Below are 25,576 nucleotides of genomic sequence, written 5' to 3'. Positions count from 1 at the left end.
CAGGAGAAGGGTCTCGATCGGAAACGTCACCCATTACCTCTACCCAGATACGCTGCCCGTCCCGCTGAATTACTCCAGCATTTTGCCTCATCTTCTGTGTAAACCAGCATCTGCAGTTACTTCCTACACGATGGAATAGGTAAGATGTGGGTGGGTGGCTGGATTTTCAAAATATTTTCAATAAAGAGCCATACACGAATTGGTTAACAAGTTTACCTCCTGCAGAAGTTAACAGCCCTAATGTTCACAAGTAATATTCCAGCATAATGTAATACAAGAATTCTTTGAAACCTACTGCTATTTACAGATTTGGTGAAAATAGATGGATAAGGTGAACACATTTGTTAAGACAAACATGTGTACGTTTTCCAAAAAGAAATCAAACTACCCGTACAGCCTGAAAAGACTGCAATTGAAAGATTACATCTCCAGATACAGAATACAATGAGTCTTACAAGCCTTATTCAAGTCCTGAGAACTGCTTATCATTATACAAATATAACTGGTATTTGGGAGATATTTACAAAAATGATTGGGTTTAAAATTACAAAAGAAAAAAAGCTAGGAATGATTTAATAGGAACCTGAGAGACAATGTTTTTCACTTGGAGCATGGTGGGTATATGGGACGAGCTGCCAGAGGAGGTAGTTAAGGCAAGAACAATAACACATTTAACACATGCTCAGTTACATAAAAAGGAAATGCTTAGAGGATTGTATGTTAATTGGCTTGGTATAAATGTAAAATTGTCCTGAGTGTGTGTAGGATAGTGTTCACGTGCGGGGATCGCTGGTCGGTGCGGACGAGGTGGGCCGAATGGCCTGTTTCACAAACTTATCTCTAAACTAAACTACGGTAAACTCAGCAAGTCAGACAGCATCTCTGGAGAAAGGGAATAGGTGATTTTCCGGGTTGAGAACTTTCTTCACACATTCCTCCTCGAATCTGAAGAAGGGTCTCAACCCAAAACATCACCTAGTCCTTTTTTCCAGAGATGTTATCTGACCTGCTGAGTTAATACAGCATTTTGTGCTTATCTTTGCTGGAATTACTCAATGGGTCAGGCAGCATCTGTGGAAGGAACGGAGAGGTGACATTTTGGGATGGGAATCAGTTGGGAAGACAGAAGAACGAAACGTCAGCGTGCTGAATGAAGCAAAAACATGTAGCGTCGAAGCCTTCGTTATGAAGAACCAACTAAGATGGGTCGGTCATGTTGTTCGGATGGAAGACGAGCATTTACCAAAGCAAACCTTCCACTCCCAGCTTAAAGAAGGCAAACGGAAAAGAGGCGGACAAAAGAAGTGATTCAAAGATGCCTTAAAAGCCAGCATGAAGAAATGTGAAATCGACATCGATGATTGGGAAACCAATGCCAAGGACAGGAAACTCTGGCAAACCGTCATCCAAGAAGGAACATCGACCTTCGAAGCCAAGAGATGAGCGGAGTTGTAAGAAAAGAGAAGAAAACGGAAAGTGAGGCAGCAACAACCGAACGATCTGCCATCTGGAATTACCTGTCCGAATGCTGAAGAACTTTCAAAGCCAGGATTGAACTCATAAGCCACCTGAGAGTCCATGAAAAGAACAGAATGTCGTAGACCATCACCCTCGACCTCAAGGGATAGCCACCACGACGAAATCTTCAATAAAACCCAATTAAAAGTGTGATCAAATAATCTACTTTGATTAATTAGGTGAAAGTTGAACGTTGGGTGGTCATTGAAGAAAACTTGTTAAGGGCCTGTCCAACTTACGCGACTTTTCAGCAAACATAGAAACATATAAACATAGAAAATAGGTGCAGGAGTAGGCCATTCGGCCCTTCGAGCCTGCACCGCCATTCAATATGATCATGGCTGATCATCCAACTCAGTATCCTGTACCTGCCTTCTCTCCATACCCCCTGATCCCCTTAGCCACAAGGGCCACATCTAACTCCCTCTTAAATATAGCCAATGAACTGGCCTCAACTACCTCTGTGGCAGAGAGTTCCAGAGATTCACCACTCTCTGTGTAAAAAATGTTTTCCTCATCTCGGTCCTAAAAGATTTCCCCCTTATCCTTAAACTGTGACCCTTTGTTCTGGACTTCCCCAACATCGGGAATAATCTTCCTGCATCTAGCCTGTCCAACCACTTAAGAATTTTGTACGTTTCTATAAGATCCCCCCCTCAATCTTCTAAATTCAAACTGTCTGCGACCTTCAAGCTCCAAGGCACTCGCCTGAAAAAATGCGCACACACACACACACACACACACACACACACACACACACACACGCACACACACACACACTGCAAAGGCGGGGCCCAGGGAAAGCGGGAGAGCGCTGTCTGAAACTCGCCAATAAGGTCGCCATAGTGGGACAGGCCCTTCAGGCTTTCATAACCCCGAACCTGGGCAACTCATCGGGCAAACAGACAGAACATTAAAAGACAAAACATACAGCATTGAACAGTGCAGCGCAGGAACATGCCCTTCGGCCCATAATGGCGGTGCTGAACATGATACTATGAAACTAATCTCCTCAGCCTGCAGGGTGATCCATATTCCGCCATACCCACACGCCTTTCCACGCCTTTTCAATGCCACCATCATATCTGCCTCTACCACAACCCCTAAAAAATATGGAACGTTTAACGAATGTGCGAGTCATGTTTCCACAAGGGCCATGCTAATCTAATCTTGGGTTTACATCTAATCCAATAAAGGTTGCTCCAACACAATGATGCAGAAATGCTTCCTTTTCAGTGCACCTGGCTAGACTAATGCCAATAACCCACCAAAGTGTTTGCACTACTGAGCAACGGCGATGTTTGGATTTAGAAGAGTAATTTTCAATGCTTGATCCTCTTAAAACTGCATAAAAATCAAATGTTTTTGGTCTACGCGATCTAAGGAAGTAGACTTTGGTGTACATCAACGAGTGTTGCAAAATGCCGTGCAGTTTGCCATTTAGCATACCGCGCACAACTCCACACTCCTCTCCATGCGCCCGTCCCGGGCTATCCCACACGCTACCCGTGTGTCACAACGCGACGACCACATTTTTGGAGGTCGTGTAAATGGTGCGCAAAAAAACGGCCAAGTGGGACAGGCCCTTTATTTCTTCCCGGGATGGCGGGACTGTCATATGCTGATAGAATGGAGTGGCTGGGCTTGTATACTCTGGAATTTAGAAGGATGAGAGGAGATCTTATTGAAATATATAAGATTATTGAGGGTTTGGACACGCCAGAGGCAGGAAACATGTTCCCGATGTTGGGGAAGTTCAGAATCAGGGGCCACAGTTTAAGAATAAGGGGTAAGCCGTTTAGAACGCAGATGAGGAAAACCATTTTCAGACAGAGAGTTATGAGTATGTGGAATTCTCTGCCTCAGAAGGCAGTGGAGTCCAGTTTTCTGGATGCTTTCAAGACAGAGTTAGATAGAGCTCTTAAAGATAGCGGAGTCAGGGGATACGGGGAGAAGGCAGGAACGGGGTACTGATTGAGGATGAACAGCCATGATCATATTGAATGGCGGTGCTGGCTTGAAGGGCCAAATGGCCTACTCCTGCACCTATTGTCTATTGTCACATATGTAACTGCAGAGTGAAATTAATTCTGCATATATTACACATGCGGGCGCCGCCGCTTTTGGCACCATTTGGCAATGTCCAGTCGGCCCGCGCTTGATGTACTGGAGCAGTTCCCGCAACCAAGGACCCCGGTCATCTCCTAGCCCGGCCATCTTTGTCTCCAGGGGATGCCTCCTGCAGCCAACCTGAAGACACCAGAGGCATTACCCCGGTTCATCCTCCAACCCGGCCCTTGTCCAAATGGAAAGAAAATTGAGTCAATGCAGTAGGCTGCTGATAGATTATTCCTACAATGCAAAGCTTTTGTATGTACAACAGGTCCTATTGCCTTATGCCACAGCAGATGTAACACCTTACATCCTCTGAAGAGAAAGGTTAGATTTACAAGGAAGTTTAACCTCTCTTTTTAATTAGAATTGTTGAAAATCTTATCCGTTTTTATAATTGATATAAAACAAAGGACACAGGCAACATACATAAATAATGACCCTAACTTTATCCAGTAGCGCAGCCTAATTAATTATTGTAGATACGAAGCAGATCTATTGGGTGACAAATGAACGGGAGGTTCCAAAGGTGCAACCTCTGCAGGAATCTTTTAGTTGAAACCAACCTCGGAATCCGTGTACCAACACGACGTTACAAGAGGAAACATATAGCTGCTTACCTTTCTCATCAATTTTAAAATCAATTCCTCTTCCCCTTCATTATATACCCATTTTGGAGCATGCACGCTGTTATCATTTAGCTAAAAGGGATTAGAAAAGCAACTTAAACCATGCCAGGCACAGTCAAAATCATTATCTTCCTTCAAGCAAGTTGAATTTTGCATTCTATGCCTTTTCCCACTTAATGACACTGATTCATGCTGGATTTAACATCCACAGCTGCTCAGTGTTGTAGGACTATGGCCATGTTTCATGTGCCAATTTAGGCATCGCAAGCGCTCAAGCTCTTGAGCTTTGGGAAGCACAAAACCAAGACCGTTATTTATTGTATACATAACTACAGTCAGCACCCGAGAGCCTTGCCAATACTCATGTTTCAAACAATAATGTGATTGTCAGGGGCAAAATTAAAACAAAAACGCTTTTTGTCAAAACCTTCTCTTTAATGACAAATTATTGAAAGAGTGCGCAAGTGTTAAGTACATAATACACATGATGTAATTCAGTGAGATGTAGTAGTATTTTAGGGTGTTTAAACAAAATATATTTCAATTAAACCTTTTAAAAACATTCCTGTATGTATACATGATGTTCCTGAATCTCTCTTTCTCCTCTTAAGTTCTTCTATTTTGGTCCCACTAATCTTTGGTTCGACAATTCAATTAGTTTCCTCCAAAATAATAGTTGGTAGGTGTTGCACTTCCCACTGACATTCCTGAACTTTAATCTGGATCCCCTACTGTTTAATCCAGAAAAAAAAGGCGTTATATCATTTTAGATTTACTTTGGTTTAAGTCCTGTTTGCTTTGAGTGTTACAGAGTCATCCAGTGTGGAATCTGGGCCTCCAGCACAACTTGCACACACTGACGAAACAGTCATGAGTCGCCTGATCATGGCGCCATTTCCAAAGTCTGCTCCGCGTGCCGGGTTTAATGGAGCGGCTGGCGCCCAACCCAGGCGAGACCTTGGATCGTTCAGCAAACCGACTGTCCTCTGCTCGCTCAGCCACCCTTATGCCCCGGAGGTGCCACCTGCAGCCGATCGTCAGGGTAAAGCATTGAGGCACATGTAGGTTGGACAGTCGGAACCGTTTGCCCAGGGTGAAAATGTCAAAGACTAGAAGACTGGAGGGCAGAGCTTCAAGCTGAGAGGGGCACGTTTTAAAAAAGATGATATGCGAGTAAAGGTTTTTTTTTACAGAGAGTGGTGGGTGCCTGGAACACGCTGCCAGGGTTGGTGGTGGATGCAGACTGTGGCATTTACGAGGCTTTGAGATAGACAAATGGATACGGAAGGAATGGAAGCATATGGATAACATGCCTGCAGAGGAAACTAGGCATCATGTTCGGTATGGACGTTGCGGGATGAAGTGTGCTGTGCTGTTCTATGTGTAGGAAGGAACTGCAGAAGCTGGTTTATACTGAAGATAGACACAAATTGCTGGAGCAACACAGCGGGTCAGACGGCATCTCTGGAGAAAGGGAACAGGTGACCATTCGTCAGGCTGTACTGTTCTACATTCTATGTTTCATGCTTCATAAGTACACGATAAGAGTGCTATGGGGCAGAGTAGAGGGAAACAAGAGATATGAAAAGGTACATAGAATAAATGAATGAAATCTTTGCAAAAGGACAAATGATTTGTTTGTTCTATGTACACTCTCATTTCCCTCTCCTCTGCTTCTCAGTCTGAATAAGGGTCTCGACCTGAAATGTCACCCATTCCTTTTCTCCTCCAGAGATGATGCCTGACTCGCTGAGTTACTCCAGCTTTTTTGTGTCTATCTTCAGTTCTGCAGTTCCTTCCTGTTCAAAAGAGTTATAGAGTTTGGTACTGCACTCTGAACGTGCATTCTTGGTAGAAACAGGAACATCTGAATCATTTTAAAGTGCTCTGTGGACAACAATTTGAAAACCAGTAGTCTACATTAAGTGAGACTTGCCATGATATGTTGGCGGGCAGCAGACTGAAATCTTCCCATCTCCAACTCCCTGCACCACCAATTCTCTGAATCAATTGCACTTATAAAATTTTATCTGCACATATACCAAGAATTACCAACATTGTTTCTTTTTACAGGATAGAAAATTCACAAGTATAAGAGAACAATAATTCATGCATGTTGAAGCAGGCAAATGATTGATGAAGTCCTTTCTCAAGAGAAGAGATGTAACACACTATGACTAGTGAAGCACTCACTCTGCACCGTACAGCTACAACTCAAAAAAATTAATTCAAATCTCGAATTATGCAAGTATTCTCTTCTGATTAGGTATTTATTGTATACTCTTTTGTACCAGGGCTGGAAAATGTTCGATAAACCAAATTTGGAATCACTAAAAATGAGGGATGGGTGAAGCAAACACTACATTTCAAGTGAGCGTGCAATGTACAATTTAATTTCCACACATTTGAAATATTACCAAAAGGGACAGAAAATAGTATTCAAAAATAAGGCATACTAAGATATAATTTAAATACAAGATACACAAATGACATATGTCCTTCCACCCACAGTGCAAACTAATTTCTCAGTATATCTGCACAATAATAAAAAATAAGTGGGCATTTCCAATCTTTCCTGGAAGCTGCTTTGCATTGGAAAAATATCTTGGGGTGCCGGCTGAGGAACGACACAACACACAAAAGATTCAAAGAATTAAAAAAATTGAACTTATTAATTACTGTCTTGCCAAATAAAAGCCCCCATCATATCACAGAGCGCGAAATCACGAAACAGCTTGAAAAAGCAGGGAAAGATCAAACTATATATAGAACCAAACGTTCCGATGACAATAAACTGGAGAGCACAAACCAAAAAAGATCTGTACCCAAACTCCAAATTAAACACAGGTTATGTGCCAGGGTGGTGAATCTGTGGAAACCGTTGCCACAGAAGGAGATTTGGCAAATGGATATTTTTAACGGAGATAGATAGATGGATTCATGATATGTACGGGTGTCAGGGGTAATGGGGAGAAGGCAGGAGAATGGGGTTAGGAGGGAGAGATAGATCAGCCAATATTGAATGGCGGAGTTGGCTACATGGGCCAAATTGCCTAATTCTGCTCCTATCACTTATGAACTTAAAGTGTTAAAATAGCTGCAATGTGAATGAAAACATACAAAAACAAATCCAGATTATATTTCCTTAATTTTAATACGAATCCCTTACGTCCAACCCTGCGTTAGTGGGAATGAACTTTGTATCATTTAATGCTGATTAAGTCTAGTTTGCATTTGTTCAGCTCATCAATGCAGCCCCTCCAGACCTACTTCAGTGGATCAAACATCGATTGGTGTTACCCGCTGCAGCAAATGTCATCCACAGAAGTTGATATTTTGAACAATAACTCATTCTGCGTGACATTTACACAAATTGTAAACATCAGGCCCGGATTCAGGAACAGCTTCTACCCCTCTGTTCTCAGACTTCTGAACGGTCCTTCCGTAAGCCAGCGTACATCCCAATTCTCCTCTGCTTTATTGTGGACACCTTTTGTCTGAGGGAATCTTTTTCCATGAGGTACGAGATGGAGGGTAGAAGAAGAAGAAGGGTTTCAGCCCGAAACGTTGCCTATTTCCTTCACTCCATAGATGCTGCTGCACCCGCTGAGTTTCTCCAACACTTTTGTCTCCCTTTTCTCTGGAACTGTTACACTACAAGACTGCAAAATATACTCCGCACTTTGGTATTTTTCTCTTCCTCTACTTTAGTAAACCACACTACCAACAAGTAGAGAGCAGTCCTGAGCTACTATCTAACTCATTGGAGACCCTTGCACTTTCTTCGATCAGACTTTACATTGTTAAGCATTATTCCCCTTATCATGTATCTGTACATTATGGATGGCTCAATTGTAATTATGTATTGTCTTTCCGCTGACTGGTTGGCATGCAACTTTAGTTTTTCACTGTAATTCAAACTGTAGCTTAATGTCACTTGAACCGAGGTACAATGAAACGCTTTGTTGTTGTGTGCCATCCAGTCAGCGGAAAGACTATACATGATTACAATTGAGCCATCCACAGTGTATAGATGCAGGATAAAGGGAATAACGTTCAGTGCAAGATAAAGTCCAGTAAAGTCCGAATTAAGATAGTCTTGAGGGTGTCCAATGAGGTGGGTGGTAGTGTTTAAGGAGGAACAGCAGATGCTGGAAAATCAAAGGTAGACAAAAGTGCTGGAGAAACTCAGCGGGTGCAGCAGCATCTATGGAGCGAAGGAAATAGGCAACGTTTCGGGCCAAAACCCTTCTTCAGACTGAGGTGTTTTTGTTGTTTTTTTGTCTTGCTTTGGTTAAATTTTAGTTTGTTGGGTTGTGTTATGGGTGGGGAGGGGTGAAACATGTTTTTTTGTCTCTCCCTTCGGGGGAATGCAACTCTTCTTGTCGTATCCCCCTTCTCTGCCTCGGTCTGCGCTGAGGCCTAATGGCGGAGCTGGCGGTCTCCAACTGCGACCGACCTCGAGGCTCCGGAAGCAGAGCCAGCCAGGACCAGGACTTACAACGCGAGGCTGGCCGACTTCGGGGTTGTGGCGGCGGCGACCCGACTCGCTGATGCGGCGGGACTCGGAGCTGAGGCAGCGGTGGCCCGACTCGCTGAGGCAGCGGGACTCGGAGCTGAGGCAGCGGGACTCGGAGCTGAGGCAGTGGTGGCCCGACTCGCTGAGGCAGCGGGACTCGGAGCTGAGGGCAGCTGAGGCAGCGGGACTCGGAGCTGAGGCAGCGGAGCTGAGGCAGCGGGACTCGGAGCTGAGGCAGCGGTGGCCCGACTCGGCTGATCATCCCCAATCAGTACCCCTTTCCTGCCTTCTCCCCATATCCCCTGACTCTGCTATCTTTAAGAGCTCTATCTAACTCTCTCTTGAAAGTATCCAGAGAACCGGCCTCAACCGCCCTCTGAGGCAGATAATTCCACAGACTCACAACTCTCTGTGTGAAATAACAAGCAAACAAAAGCTTTTCACTGTACCTCGGTACACATGATGCATAATCCAATACCTCTACAAACACCACTAAGGTAAGTTGTAGATATCTGATTTTCTCGATGATATCTTCCCGCACATCGCAAGTCTTTGATGTCTGCCACATTCGCATCTTGCAATTGACCTTATGAAGATTCAAGATTCAAGAGAGTTTGTTGTCATGTGGCCCTGATAGGACATTGAAATTCTTGCTTTGCTTCAGAACAACAGAACATAGTAGGCATGACTACAGAACAGATCAGTGTGTCCATATACCATTATATAAATATATACACACATGAATAAACTGATCTAGTGCAAATAAACAGATTATGGGCTATGATTGTTCAGAGTTTTGTCCGAGCCAGATTTAACAGCCTGATGGCTGTGGGGAAGTAGCTATTCCTGAACCTGGTCATTGCAGCCTTCAGGCTCCTGTACCTTCTACCTGAAGGTAGCAGGGAGATGAGTGTGTGGCCAGGATGGTGTGGGTCTTTGATGATACTGCCAGCCTTTTTGAGGCAGCGACTGCGATAAATCCCCTCGATGGAAGGAAGGTCAGAGCCGATGATGGACTGGGCAGTGTTTACTACTTTTTGGAGTCTTTTCCTCTCCAGGGCGCTCAAGTTGCCGAACCAAGCCACGATGCAACCGCTCAGCATGCTCTCTACTGTGCACCTGTAGAAGTTAGAGAGAGACCTCCTTGACAAACCGACTCTCCGTAATCTTCTCAGGAAGTAGAGACGCTGACGTGCTTTCTTAATAATTGCATCAGTGTCCTTGGACCAGGAAAGATCTTCAGAGATGTGCACGCCCAGGAATTTGAGGCTCTTGACCCTTTCAACCATCGATCCGTTAATATAAATGGGACTGTGGGTCCCCATCCTACTCCTTCCAAAGTCCACAATCAGTTCCTTGGTTTTGCTGGTGTTGAGGGCCAGGTTATTGCGCTGGCACCATATGGACAGTTGCTCGATCTCTCTTCTGTACTCTGACTCATCCCCATCAGTGATACGTCCCACAACAGTGGTGTCATCAGCGAACTTGATGATGGAGTTTGCACTATGACCGGCTACGCAGTCATGAGTATAGAGTCAGTACAGCAGGGGGCTGAGCAGGCAGCCTTGAAGTGCTCCCGTGCTGATTGTTATCGAGGCTGACACATTTCCATCAATACGAACAGACTGTGGTCTGTGAATGAGGAAGTCGAGGATCCAATTACAGAGGGATGCGCAGAGACCCAGTTCTGCGAGTTTGGTAACCAGCTTGGAGGGGATGATTGGATTAAATGCCGAGCTGTAATCAATGAATAACAGCCTGACATATGAGTTTTTGTTGCCCAAGTGGTCCAGAGCGGAGGGGAGGGCCAGCGAGATCGCATCCACCGTTGATCTGTTGTGCCACCGTTGAACCACATGGATGCAGGGAAACAAGGCTTGTCACACAATGACCTGCCTCGATTGAATGGCGGAGTAGTCCTAATGGGGCAAATGGCCTAATTCTGCTCCTATAACATATGAAGTTACAGCATCTTGACCAAACAGATTTCGCGCACGAGCTGAGTTCTGGTAATGTTGCGCGGGCGGGCGGAGGGGTGGGGATTGGCTGATGGCGAGTCCTGATCACTAACGTCATCTGTTCACTTCCCTCCACAGATGCTGCCTGATCTGCTGAGGCCATTCAGCAGTTTGTATTTCCCCCAAGGCCCCACCATCCGCAGCCTCTTGCGTCTCCATTTTACTGCTTTTTAATCACTGAGAAACCCTGAAATAGTTTAATTTTTATATTTTGCCCAAGTAATCCTCTTAGAACTGCGCAAAGTAGTTATAGCAACCCGATTGAAAATCTGTTCTGCAGCATCATCGAATATCATAATTATGTTTGGCAAGTTTGCTAAAGGAGCGTTAACCTATTACAGTTGACGCTGTACAAATGTGTAGCTGACCTAAGCACAATTCTGATCCAATCAAAGGATTCCAATGGCCCAACTCAACATCCATTCACCATCCAATGTACAGAAACCCTGATCTAAGCATGCAATGTCCCCGAACTATTTAAATTTTCATTGCTCAGCACACAAAACACTGTCAATCCAGCACTTGTCAGTCTACTTTTTGCATAGTATTATGTATACCAAAGTATATTAATTTTGAATTTTGATTCAGCTGAAGTGCAGGCTAGGACAAATACTGTGCGTTCCATCGTCACTCACAGAAATCCCCATCTAAACACAATTAGAAATAATGCGTTTCCTGACACTGATCTTATTGAAATGTACAACAATCTTCAGGGGCTTGACAGACTTGATAAAGAGTTGATGTTTTCCACTGGTCAAACATACTCTAACCATCTTGATGCCAAGGTAAACTAATCTCCTCTGCCTGCACGTGATCCATATCATAGTCATAAGGTCGTACAGTGTGGAAACAGGCTCTTCGGCCCAACACTGACCAAACTGTCCCATCCCACACAAGCCCCACTTGCCTGCATTGGCCCCAAATCCCTCTAAATCTATCCGATCCGATCCATGTACCTGTCTAATTGTTGAGAAGGAACTGCAGATGCTGGAAAATCGAAGGTAGACAAAAATGCTGGAGAAACTCAGCGGGTGCAGCAGCATCTATGGAGCGAAGGAAATAGGCAACGTTTCGGGTTTAGACAAAGTTTATTGAAATTTTGACACTCGAAAACATCTGTTGATTTCAGTCTGAAGAAGAGTTTCAACCAGAAACATCACCTACCCATATTATCGGAGATGTGGCCTGACCTGCTGAGTTTGTCCCCCAGGTTTGTAGGTTAATTGGCATTGGTAATATTTTAAATTGCTCCTAGTGTAGGATAGTGGTGGTGTACGGGGTGATCGATGGTCGGCGCGGACTCGGTGGGTTTCCACGCTGTATCTCTAAAGTCTAAAAGTCTCATGATGGTCTAAAAGAGCAAAACTTTTTTGGGGGGGAAGAGGGACGCAGAGCAACAAAAAAACTTTACTCCACCAGTTTCTGTGACAATGCGATTTAGAATCTGACTGGGATACCTCGTATACCGAATGCTGCAAAAATATCCCTCAAAATGTGACCTCTTTTCATTAAGGTTAATCTTAGTCCTTTTGATTTTGATTAAAGAATGATCCAGAATAATGGGCTGGACTACGCTTGGATCTACACCACCAGATTCAGACACAATAGTTTATCAAATTCAGCCCATTTCACAAAGTAAATCCTTTTTCTGTTCTGCACATAATCAGCCAACTGACTTCATCCAAATTTAATTATATGCATGGATAAAAAAAATCTGTTTCTGTTATATAAACTGCAAGGGAATCCGCAAAGAAACGTCAGGTAGCACACTGTGAAGTGTGTCAGTTGAGACATTAGACTGCATCTCCATAGCAAATGCAATAAAATGCACAGAAAAGTTTAAAAGAGGCACGTAGAATGTTTTATTTTATCAGTCATTATATAAAAAAAAGACGCAAACGAGATTTACAAGGATATACCCAAGGCAGGAAAATATTGCCTACAAGCTTAGACTAACAAGCTTTACAGCGTCAGATATCCGAGTTCGATCCCGACTATGGGCGCTGTCTGTACCAAGTTTGCGCGTTCTCCCCGTAACCTGGGTGGGTTTTCTTCCGAGATCTTCGGTTTCCTCCCACACTCCAAAGAGGTACAGGTTCGTGGATTAATTGGCTCGGTATAAGTATCAATGGGCCCTAGTGTGTGTAGGACAGTGTTAGTGTACGTGGATAGGTGGTCGGTGCGGAATAGGTGGGCCGAAAGGCCTGTTTCCGTGCTGTATCTAATTGAAGTGTGCAGAATTTTCCAAGGCTGAAACGGAAGGTAGGCAGTCAGCACCTTTTCCCCCCGGTGTAGAAATGTCAAGGACTAGAGGGCATAGCTTTAAGGTGAAAGGGGCACAGTTTAAATGAGATGTACTGGGCAGATAACTGGAACGAGCTGGGGGTGGCGGCAGATACGATAGTGGTGTTTAAGGGTTTTTTAGATGGGCACGTGGATATGCGCAGAATGGAGGGATATACATCATGTGCAAAAGAGATTAGTTTAACAGGGTGGAAAACAAGCCTATTTCCCTTTAGAAGAGTGAAATACGAGGGAACTAGTTGAAGAATAAGAGTTGAGGAAAACCATTTTATCCAAAATGAGGTGCACAGTGGCGCTGGGGCAGAGCCGCCGCCCCACAGCGCCAGATAGCCGGGTTAGATTCGGACTTTGGTGCTGTCTGTGTGGAGTTTCTCCCTGTGACCATGTGGGTTTTCTCCAGGTGCTCCAGTGTCCTCCCACAATCCAAAGGCGTGCAAGTTTGTAGGTTAATTGGCTTCGGTAAAATTGAAAATTGTCCACAGTATGTAGGATAGAACTAGTGTACGGGTGATCGTTGGTCAGCACAGATTTGATGGGCCGAAGGGCCCGTTTCCGCACTTCCACGTATCTCTATACCAAACAAAAGATGGTTGATGCCTGCAAGTTACTGGAAGGGAGCCATTGAAAATAGAAGCTCACATAACACTGTAGGGAGGAAATGTAGATGCTGGTTTAAACCAAAGACAGACACAAAAAGGCAGGTGTAACTCAGCGGGTCAGGCAACTTCTCTGGAAAAAGGGAATAGGTGATGGTTTGGGACGAGACCCTTCTTCGGACTGAGACTCGGGGAAAAGGGTACGAGATGTATAACAGGACCGAGTCCTTTATCCTGAGTACCGTCTGTATCTCTCTTTCCGTTTTCCCCAGACTCTCAGTCTGAAGAAGGACCCGAAAAATCACCCATTCCGTTTCTCTGGTGATGCTGCCTGACCCACCGAGTTACTCCAGCTTTTTGTGTCTGCCCACATTTCATTTTACTTGTAAAAGCACTTAATTGGCCAGATAGAAATTGTAAAATTGTGAAGAGTCGATGGGCTGAATGGTCTCCTGTGCTGTACATTTCTGTGATTTTATTCCAGATGATAATAGGCTGCAAAGAGGAGGCTTTAAACCTTGAGCCAAGATATTTGACTTTAAATCACCGCTTACACATTACATCAAGGATGGTCATAATATCAATCACTATAAAGCAGCATATACTCATTCTCCCATTCTAGACCATCGCAACACTTTGAGAAATGGGTTAGAAAAGGCATTAAATTGTCTAGGACACCAATTAGAAGAAACAGTCGCTGAGGATGAAATGATATTAACCTTGGGTTGACAGTCATAGCAAATAATTAAAAATACAGAGCAAGTTACAAATGCAAAAAAAAATCTTAATGTAACAGAAATGCATTGAGAGGGCAAGGCAACGCAATTCATAAGCCACTTAACCAGAAACTTGATATGGCCACTTCCTGGCTTTTGAATTGAAAAAAAGTTTCAGCCTGTGTGGTTCAGTGGTGCAGTTGGTAGAGCGATTGCACCACAGTGCCGGGGACCCAGGTTTGGACCTGATCTCGAGTGCTGTCTGTGTGAAGTTTGCATGCTCTCCAAGTGACTTTGAAAAAGGTGCCAAATCCTGGTAAATCTTGCACATGGACTCAGTGGGCTGTTTCTATGCATTATGTACTTAACTGGGGACTCTACTGATGCATGGCATTAATCTTTCAAAAATATTGGCTTCAATTATTTTCAAATGCCTCCGACAATCAAAAAAACTTTAAATCTCCATCTAACAAAAGACAATGATCCGCACCATAGTTTGGCAGTAGAAATAAAGGCGCAGGTAGATTTTCTAAACGAGGAGAGAATCCAAAACTCGGAAGTGCAAAGGGACTATGGGAACCTGTACCAGAACGCCCAAAAGTTAATCTGCAGGCCGAATCGGTAGAAAAGAACGTAATGCTAACATAATGCTAACATTTATTTCAACGGATGAATACAAAAACAGAGACAAAAATTGGCCGAGGTCCCGACCACGGGGGAAAATGGAGGAGGACTGGCCAATTTTTGTGCCTTCCACCACAGAGATGAATGCTGTGGTGGATGTTTGTGTTAAATCTTTATCGTGTATTGTGTGTTCTTTCCCATTGTACCGCTGCTGACAAGTTCATTTCACTTGCACTTTATGTGCAATGTGACGAATCAAACTGATTGTTGTTGTTGATTGTTGATGTGACGCTGAGGCACCATGAGGCGCTGGTCAAGGTTTCAAGGTCAGTTTATTGTCACATGTACCAATTAAGATAGTGACATTCAAATTACCATACAGCCTTACTAAAAAAGCAACAAGACACACAACTACATAAAATGTGAGGAATGTGCGGATTCCCCACATTCCTCACTGTGATGGAAGGCAATATAGTTCAATCATCTTCCTCTTTATTCTCCCGCGGTCGGGGAAGCCGAACCACCCGCAGTCGGGGCGATCTAAGCTCCCGCAGCCGGCAGTCGAAGCCCTCGCGTGGGGGCGATCGAAACTCCCGCGTCGGGGCGGTCGAAGCCCCAGCGGCTTGGAGTTCCCGAAGTCAGCCTGGGACCAGAGAGCGCGAGCTCCACGATGTTAATGTCCGCAGGCTCCCGCGGTGGAGGTCAGAGGTTGATCCCTGGTAAAGTCGGTCTCCAGCAAAGGCCGCCAACTCCTCGATGTTAGGCCGCAGAGCAGACAGAGATACGATACAAAAAAAATTAATTCCATGTCCGTCGAGGTAAGAGATTAGAAAAAGTTTCCCCCAATCCCCCTCCCCCCCCCCCCCACCCCACATAAAATAAGCCAAAGAACACTAAAAACATACAGACAGCCAACAAAGGAGTATGGGGCAAACAGACTGTTGGCGAGGCAGCCATTGCTGGCGCCACCTGGTGGCTGCATTCGGAGTATTGTGAGCTATTTTGAGCACCATATCTGAGGAAGGAGGCGCTGGCTCTGGAGAAGGTCCATAGGAGGTTTACAAGAATGATCATAGGAATTAGTGGGTTAACTATGATGAGCGTTTGACGGCACTGGGCCTGTACTCACTGGAGTTTAGTAGAATGATGGGGGACCTCATTGAAATGTACCGAATAGTGAAAGGCTTGGACAGAGTGGATGTGGAGAGAATGTTTCCATTAGTGGGAGAGTCTAGGACTTGAGGCCAAGCCTCAGAATTAAAAGTTCCTTTAGGAAGTAGATGATGCGGAATTTATTTAGTCAGAGGCTGGTGAATCTGTGGAATTCTTTGCCAACAAAGGCTGTGGAGGCCAAGACAATGAATATTTTTAAGGCAGAGATAGATAAATTCTTGATTAGTACGGGTGTAAGGGGTTATGGGGAGGAGGCAGGAGAATGGGGTTAGGAGGGAGAGATAGATTAGCCACGATTGAATGGCAGAGTAGATTTGATGGGGCCGAATGGCTTAATTCTGCTCCTATCATTTATGACTTCACCATCGCTAAAAGACTCCAGAATTGGGTTGCCTAAGTGTGGCCTTGCAGGGACTTGGTGGTCCACTTCCAAGCAGGGATAGGTGCCGGGGTAGCCACGATTCAGTCCATCCAACCACAGGAGCAAAGTTCCTTTGATGCACATCTCAATGTAAAAGGCACAAAGAACCTTTGCTTGCATGGTCTTCCCTTGATCACGAGGGTTTTCTCCAGGTGCTCCGGTTTTCTCCCACATCCCCAAGATGTGCAAAGCTTGTTGGTTGATTGAGCTTCTGTAAAATTGTCCCCAGTGCGTAGGATAGAACGAGTGCACGGGGAACTCTGGTCAGCAAGTCAAAACTATTATCTCCAAAACTAAAACCAACTACAGTGCTCTCTATAACGTTTGGGACAAAGACCCATCATTTATTTATTTGTCTCTGTACTCCACAATTTGAGATTCGTAATAGAAAAAAAAAAATCACATGGGGTTAAAGTGCACATTGTCAGATTTTAATAAAGGCCATTTTTACACATTTTGGTTTCAACATGTAGAAATTACAGCAGATAATTCGGCGACTACCAAAATATTTTCAACATGTTGAAAATTTTTCAGCGACAGTGGCGATAATTTGGGCTGCCGGAGGTTGTTGCTTGTGCTGTTGTAGGTTATCGGCAAGTTAACATAGGTTGTTGCCAGGTGCTGATCGGTGAATTCCATTGCCTTAGTCGCTGGCTGTCGCCTAAAAGATCGCCTAAGTGGGACAGGCCCACTTGGAGTCATTGGAGTCATTATAGTCAAAATCACAGGATATTACATGTAGTGTGAATGAGGGCACAGAATGATTTCTTTAAAGTGTTAACCACTCTTGATTTATATATGTGAATCTATAATTTTGTTAACACCCGTACTCTGGATGACTTCCAAGGACGTTTTTTGAGAGGTAACTGAATGTCTCTCTAGAGCAGATACATCTGTCAAACTCCTCTGAGGTGACACTGTTCAATGCACTTATTTAACCTTGATCATGTGGTTGAAATATCTTTGGATTTATCAGGTCCGTTCTGAATAAACTTGTATTACACAGAAGTAAGAAACCAGTCCAAGTCATGAACACACAATTTGACAAATGACTCACGGTGATGTATAGAAAAGCATTCAAGGAGGCCCCAGGTGTAAAATAGGTCTGTTCATAACACATCAAATGATATTGTTACAGAAATGGTTTTTCATATCACCATTTGGCAATTTAGTCACTAAGCTGACAATTATACAACAATAGTTTACCTCACAATATAGTTTCAGTTGCAATGCATGCTGTTTTTATTATTGGACACAGTTGACTAATTTGACGAGTCACAGCACCAACTGTTTATTCTGCAATACCTCTGTAATGATATTGCATTCCCGGCTGGTAATGAAACATGGCACTTTCCACAGCTTGTAATGTAACTCATTAAATAAGTTAACAACATGCATTTTGCAAACAAGGTGAAATAATTATTACGCATTTTGACCCATCCAATCGCCTTCATTCAACACCATGCATGCATCAATCAAAATTCCCAATTACTAAACTCCTACTTTTGCATTTATCCAGTCCCGTATATGGCAGTGCTCAAAATTAAAAGCACAACTTTGCTTTATTTGACAGTGGCTGAGATGCTAAATCAAAAGAAAATAGCATGTCTGAAGTAAAAGAACATTGTGTTTATTGTACCACCACCACACAGTAATGTGACTTATGTAAGATGAATCTTTTAGAGAACAAGTCAAGTCAAGTCAAGTTTATTTGTCACATACACATACGAGATGTGCAGTGAAATGAAAGTGTCAATGCTCGCGGACTTTTGTGCAAAAGACAAAAAACCAAACAAATTATAAACATAATCATAACACACATATTCTTTTACATAATAAATAATGGAAGGAAAAACGTTCAGTAGAGTTAGTCCCAATAACAATATTATTGGCTACTCTACAGAGTTGATTTTAATAAAGTTTTTATTTAAAGATTGTTTGCAAAATTAATTGTTGCCTATTACCTAAATTAATTAATGCCACTGTTTAATTGTAACCAATTAAAATTGGATTTTTTAAAATATATATTTGCAATCTCTGGATCATTTCCCAAGAGTGCGAAATAAATACCTTTCCTCACCTTGTGTTTGATGCACCTAAATTGTGCGGCACACTGCCGCTGCAGTAGAGTTGCTGCCTTACAGCCATAGAGACCTACCTGGGTTTGATCGTGACTATGGGTGCTGTCTGTACGCAGTTTGCACGTTCTCCCAGTGAGCTCGTGGGTGTTCCCGTTTCCTCCCACACTCCAAAGACACAGGTTTGTGCATTAATTGGCTTCGGTAAAAGATTGTAAATTGTCCCTAGTGCATAGGATCGTGCGAATGTGGTCGCTGGTTGGCGCAGACTCAGTGGGCAGAAGGGGCCCGTTTCCACCTCTAAAGTAAAGACTAAACTAATGCAAAGTGGATTTATACTGGATTCTAACCGATTTAGAGTTTGCGACTTCTGTTCAAAATCCTGGGTAACACATGGAGAGCCTGTGTAACATTATAAAGTAACCGTAATTGATAGTTTGAAGAATGGGCATTTGATTAAAGGATGTTATGCTCCAACATTCAAGGCCACTATGTCTCATGAATCACAAGTTCACTAGTTATAGTAGAATTAGACCATTCGGCCCATCGAGTCTACTCCGCCATTTAATCATGGCTGTTTAATACATGGGAACCCTCCGAATCCCATTTTTCTGCCCTTTCCCCAGAACCCTTGACACCCGTTCGAATCAAGAATTTGTCTATCTCTGCCTTAAAAATATCGGCTGACTTAGCCACCACAGCCCTCTGTGGCAATGAGTTCCACAGATTAACTACCCTCTGGCTAAAGAAGTTCCTCCTCACCTCCTTTCTAAAAGGGCGCCTTCATTTTAATTCTAAGGTACACAAAAAAGCTGGAGAAACTCAGTGGGTGCAGCAGCATCTATGGAGCGAAGGAAATAGGCAACGTTTCGGGCCGAAACCCTTCTTCAGACTCTAATTCTTGAATTTAATTTAACTTTAATTCTAAGGCTTTGACATCTGGTCCTAGACTCTCGCACAGTGGAAACATCCTTTCCACATCAACTCTATCTATGCCTTACATTATTCTGTAAGTTTCAATGAGGTCCCCCCTCAACCTTCTAAACTCCAACGAGTAGAGGCCCAGTGCTGCCAAACACCCATCGTATGCTAACTCACTTGTTCCTGGAATCAATAGTGAACGGGAAGACAAGAAGAAATAAGGTCCAGCAATACAGAATTTTCCAACCTGGGTTTAGCTTTTCCATTGAGTCCAACAATTATCCACTGCACTTTAGTAATTACCCACATCTAATATTAGTTATGTGGAATTAGCAAAGATAGGCACAAAATGCTGGAGTAACTCAGCGGGACAGGCAGCATCTCTGGAGAGAAGGAATGGGTGACGTTTCGGGTCGAGACCCTTCTTCAGAAGCATCCGAGGCGTTATATGCATCCTAGAATTGTCAAATACACAATTACAATGTAAAACAAACAATTCAACACAACTTACTGTCCTTCAAAGCAGTTGCAAATTCTGGTCCGCCTTTCTTTTTGAAAGAAGCCATGGAGTCCGACTGGGGAAGAGTATTGGCCGTCACAAGAGCTTTCTGCAGGAGGATTCTTCCTTCGAGTAGTTGATCCCACAGAGCTTTGAAAGAGAGAAGGCAAATTATTTTAACCTTACTGTCCTGGGCCTCCTCCACTGTCAGTAAGTGAGGCCAAGTGCAAATTGGAGAAACAGCACCTCATATTTCGCTTGGGCAGCTTATAACCCAGCGGTATGAATATTGATTTTTCTCATTTCAAGTAACCCCGGCATTCTCTCCCCCTCTCTCTCTCCCCAAACCTACACGTTCTTCTAGTTTCACTGTTCATATTCCTTTGCTATTATCGCCTCCACAGCCAACAATGGACTATTGTGGGTTTCTTCACCAATTGGTGCCGGTACAGTCAAACTGGAAAAGGTTCCGGGCACCTATCCTACCCATGTTCTCCAGAGAAGCTGCCTGATCCGATTATTCTGTAAGTTTCAATGAGGTTTTTTTTCTCTGCCAGATTTCTTTCCCCCTTCCGACCCACTCCCTCCCCTTGAATCACTGAAGAGGATTCCTGAGCCAAAACATCACCTCTCAATGTTCCCCACAGATGTTGCCGCCTGACCCGTTGAGTCACTCCACCACTTTGTTGTTACCCACTCAGCGGGTAAAACAAGAGCAAATCGGCAACGGGAACAAATCATCAGGACAAATTTAAGAAAGGCGTAAACAAATATAACCAGGATGGGAATGGTTTAATCCCCAATGTAATCACCAGTGTTGAACTCGACACCCAACCTGCTGTTGGCAGAGTTACACCCAACTTGTATCCATTGATTCCTGCTAAAAAGGAGCAAGTACATTGATTTCCCTCAAAAAAAGGACAGCAAGATTCCTCCTAATGGATAAATCAGGCCAATTCATAACGAGTTGGTCTCCATTTGTCGTCTTTTTGGAATCATATGGTGCAACACAATTGTAAAAAAATAACTGTTTCAGGACTGGACGAGGGTTGGTCAAGATTATAAACAATGATCTCCTTACTTTTTATTTTTTTAATTTTTTTTAATTTTTGTTTTAATGTTTTATTTTATTTTATTTTTTCTATTTTCTTTTTCTCAACTTTCTTCACTCATTTGTTTTTTTTTCTTTTTCATCACACACTATATCTCTCACGCCTTTCTATCCTTTACTATCTAATTTATTATTCTTATTCTAATCTTTCTTTGATATAACAAAAAAAAAAGAAGCTGTACATAAAATGTATTATGAAAATATATATTAGGCACTTTGGTGCCACATACTTGTACTTACTTCTAATAAAATAAAATATTTAAAAACATTTTTTTAAAAAGAAAAGGACAGCACAGCAGCCTTACGCTGCTTTCAGCGTCAGAGATACGGGTTCGATCCCGACTACGGGTGCTGGCTGTACAGAATTTTACGTTCTCCCCGTGGCCGAGTGGGTTTTCTCCGTTATCTTCGGTTTCCTCCCACACTCCAAAGATGAACAGGTTTGCAGGTTAATTGGCTTGGCATAAACGTGTGAGAGCAAGAGTGCGTGCGTGTAGGATAGTGTTAATGTGCGGGGATCGCTGGTCGGTGCAGACTCGGTAGGCCTGTTTCCCTGCTGTATTTCTAATTTAAAATAAAACTGAAAGAGAAGATCGACACAAAAAGCTGGAGTAACTCAGCGGGTCAGACAGCATCTCTGGAGAAAGGGAATAGGTGACGTTTTGGGGTAGAGATCCTTCTTCAGACTGAGGGTCGGGTGAGAGGGAAACTAGGGTCTGAAGAAGGGTCTCGACCCGAAACGTCACCTATTCCTTTTTTCCCCAGAGATGCTGTCTGACCCGCTGAGTTACTCTCGCTTTTTGTGTCTATCTTCAGTTTAAACCAGCATCTGTGGTTCCTTCCTACACAATAAAACTAATAGAGTACAAATGAGGCTTGTAGTTGCATTTTCTGCCACTGTCTACATTTGAATGTTAACGGGCAAGGTATCATAGTACTGTCAGCAACTATTGAATTCCAACAAACATCATTGCAGAGACAGGGAAAAGTTGGAGGGAATGAAATCGTTCATCAGGTTACCATTATACAGAGAGTAAAGTCTATTTTGTGAAAATGGGAGGGGGAAAAAAAATCTGCATTTACCAGTAGAAAGATACATTACATGTGAAAGTAATGAATAGAATGCAAGACTAACTTAATTTCAAAGTCAATGTGGAAAGCTTAGAAATCTATCTGGAGCTTTAATCATCCAGAATTCTGAACCAGCCAAAGTAAGATTTAAATCATAGGAAACAGCAATAGAAGAATTTTAATTAGATTTTCTTTTAACACAGGAAAAAGCAGCAAAGACCAAATTGTGTTTCAGTTGCCTGTGTACGTTCAGGTGTGTTATTTTAATATACCATCATCTCTTTCTTCTTCCAAACTGGGTGGATTGAAAGTTAAAATTGAATCTTGCGTTGAAAAGAGTTAGTGTCTGGAGGAAACGAGCATTTCCTGTACGTGATTCGCTAAAGATTAAGATGCAAAGTTCAGGGGCTTCGCAGGTTACAAGTGACCTGATTTACACAACATCCAGATTCAGGCAAATTCTCCCTGCGCTTTGAAAGCATTTTTTTAAATTTTATTTTTATTAGCAGTACAGTAAATCACATTAATACATCGCATATATCTTATTACATTATGTTGTACCACTTCATTTTTTGAGCTTTAAAAAAGATAGAAATAAAAGAAGTAAGGAAAGTAAGCAAGAATCGTGAAGGTGCAGGAAAATGTTGGGAGAAGAGAACCCCTTAGGGAAGGAATTAGAGAAGGAAGTAAAGAAAATAAATAAGACCCTAGAAAGAAATGAAAAAAAAAGGAAGAAAGGAAAATCAATCGCTCTATTGTAACACAAAACTCCGCAAAAAAGGATATACCAACCGTGTTTTTATTAAAAATTTATTTTATACCCCCCATTACCAGGTCCTGGTAGCCTTTATGTTTTAACATTATTGCACCTTATGCTTGTAATAGTTCCATAAATGCAGACCACGTCTTTTGGAAGTGATCTGCTTTGCCTGCTAGGAGGAGTCTCATCTCTTCCAAGTGTAGTGTTTCGAACATGTTTGAAATCCACATTTTTGTTGTTGGTATTGGAGCATTTTTCCAAAATTTAAGTATAAGCTTTTTTCCGATTATTAGCCCATAATTAAGTAAGTTCTTTTGAAACATATTTAATTCTGGGTTACCTTCCGATATTCCAAAAATGATCCATTCTACTCTGGGTAGTAGTTTTGTTTTAAATAATTTTGTGAAGATTTCAAATATTTCGTTCCAGAATTTTTGGATTTTTATACAGAAAACAATTGAAAGCATTTTTAATGCTAATAATAACACATTTTTCCCAGTACTCATTAAATGACGGTATACACTATATATTTCATTAGTTTAATTATGGGTAGTGATAAGGTGATTATTCAATTAATTTAAATTGGAGTAGCAGTAAGTTTCACCCAGAGAGTTGTGAATCTGTGGAATTCTCTGCCACAGAAGGCCGTGGAGGCCAATTCACTGGATGTTTTCAAGAGAGAGTTAGATTTAGCTCTTAGGGCTAACGGAAGCAAGGGATATGGGGAGAAAGCAAGAACGGGGTACTGATTTTGGATGATCAGCCATGATCATATTGAATGGCGGTGCTGGCTCGAAGGGCCGAATGGCCTACTCCTGCACCTATTTTCTATGTTTTTATGAATGATACAATGCAAAAAATGGATGTTTCTTACTTCTGAAAAAAAATCAAATAATGGACAGTTCTTACAAATGGAACCTTTGCTTATCCCAGAGACGGCCTGTCCAGCAGCAGGTCGGAAGTAGGTCGGAAGGCAAATAGCATGTGGCATTTGATAACCAAAGGTTTGAAGTTTTACTGAAATCATCGAAGGCTCTGACAAAACAACAGCTTGTAAAATATTACTGACCTGGGCCTCCTCCATTGCCAGAGTGAGATGCAAACTGGAGGAACAGCACATATTCCATTTGGGTAACTTACAGCCCAACGGTATTAATGTTGAATTCTCCAATTTTAGGTAATTACCAACCCCCTCCCTTCTACCCCTTCCTGCCCCCCCCCTCCCCTCCCTCACCTGTGCCCCACCTGGACGTACCCATTTCTCCCCTCTGTCTATATCATGTTACATTTATTTTGTTCTCTCAATTCCACTCATATTTTGCTCTAATTCCTACCAATGCATTTGCCACGGGCATGGTTCCACACAAACCCTATGCATTTTATCGGGATGCATCACAGCACGGTTTGGGGTCAGCATCGTCCAAGACCGCAAGAAATTGCAGCGAATTGTGGACGCAGCCCTGCCCATCACACAAACCAATCTCCCTTCCATTGACTCCATCTACTCCTCACGCTGCCTCGGCAAGGCCAGCAGCTTCATCAAAGAGTAGTCTCACCCGGTCACTCCATCTTCTCCCCTCTCCCATCAGGCAAAATGTGCAGAAGTGTGAAAACGCACACCCCGAGATTTAGGGACAGTTCCTTCCCAGCTGTTATCAGGCAATTGAATCATCCTTCCACAACCAGAGAGCCGTCCGGAACTACAGTCTACCTCACCGGTGACCCTCAGATCATCTTTGATTAAACGTTACTGGCTTTACCTTGCACTAAATGTTATTCCTTTATCATGTATCTGTACACTGTGAATGGCTCGATTGTAATGTATTGTCTTTCTGCTGACTGGTTAGCACGCAGCAAAAGCTTTTCACTTGTACCTCGGTACACGTGACAACAAACTAAACCGAAACTTATCGTTCACTTGCATCATGCCCAAATGGCCTTCCACATCTGGCTGCAAATAACACGTTTCCTTTGTTGGCCAAGGGCATCAAAGCTCAGCAATGTCAGTGCGTATATATATTGTAAAGCAGAGATTGCTGGATAGTGACCATTGTCAGATTTTATCTCTTCTTCAGCCCAAGGACAGTCAAGCTAACTGCAGTGTCTCAAATGCTAAGCAGACTACAGTTTGAATTGAAAAGAGAATACTAGAATGGCACACAGACACAAAGCTGGAGTAACTCAGCGGGTCAGGCAGCATCTCTGGAGAAAAGGAATAGGTGACGTTTTGGAGACGAGACCCTTCTTCAGAACTGACGGTTGATTTGTTTGTGTTCCCATCAGGAAAGTTTGCTTATTATTTTGTGCAAAAATAAAGACGTCACTGAACCTAATCCATAATCATGAAGGCCAAGCTTCTGTGGATAAATGTCTGACTTAGTTTTAGTTTTCAGATTTAGATTTGGAGATATACCATGGAAACAGGCTTGAGTCCATGCCGACCAGCCATCACCCATTCACACTAGTTCTATCCTACACACTAAGGACAATTTACAGAAGCTAATTA

The 25,576-nt window shown here is 42.9% G+C and overlaps 1 protein-coding gene across 1 annotated transcript in view; it reads right to left on the bottom strand.

Moving 5' to 3' along the window:
- aatf (apoptosis antagonizing transcription factor) overlaps positions 1-25,576 on the bottom strand; it is a 114,836-nt gene that overhangs the window by 72,355 nt on the left and 16,905 nt on the right. Inside the window, exon 4 of the mRNA XM_055658144.1 lies at positions 20,141-20,278. Coding sequence (XP_055514119.1) covers positions 20,141-20,278 — 138 coding nt within the window. The remainder of the gene's footprint in view (positions 1-20,140; positions 20,279-25,576) is intronic.

Source organism: Leucoraja erinacea, chromosome 28, assembly GCF_028641065.1.
Source record: "Leucoraja erinacea ecotype New England chromosome 28, Leri_hhj_1, whole genome shotgun sequence".
NCBI lineage: Eukaryota > Metazoa > Chordata > Chondrichthyes > Rajiformes > Rajidae > Leucoraja > Leucoraja erinaceus.
This window is presented reverse-complemented; position numbering and strand designations above follow the sequence as displayed.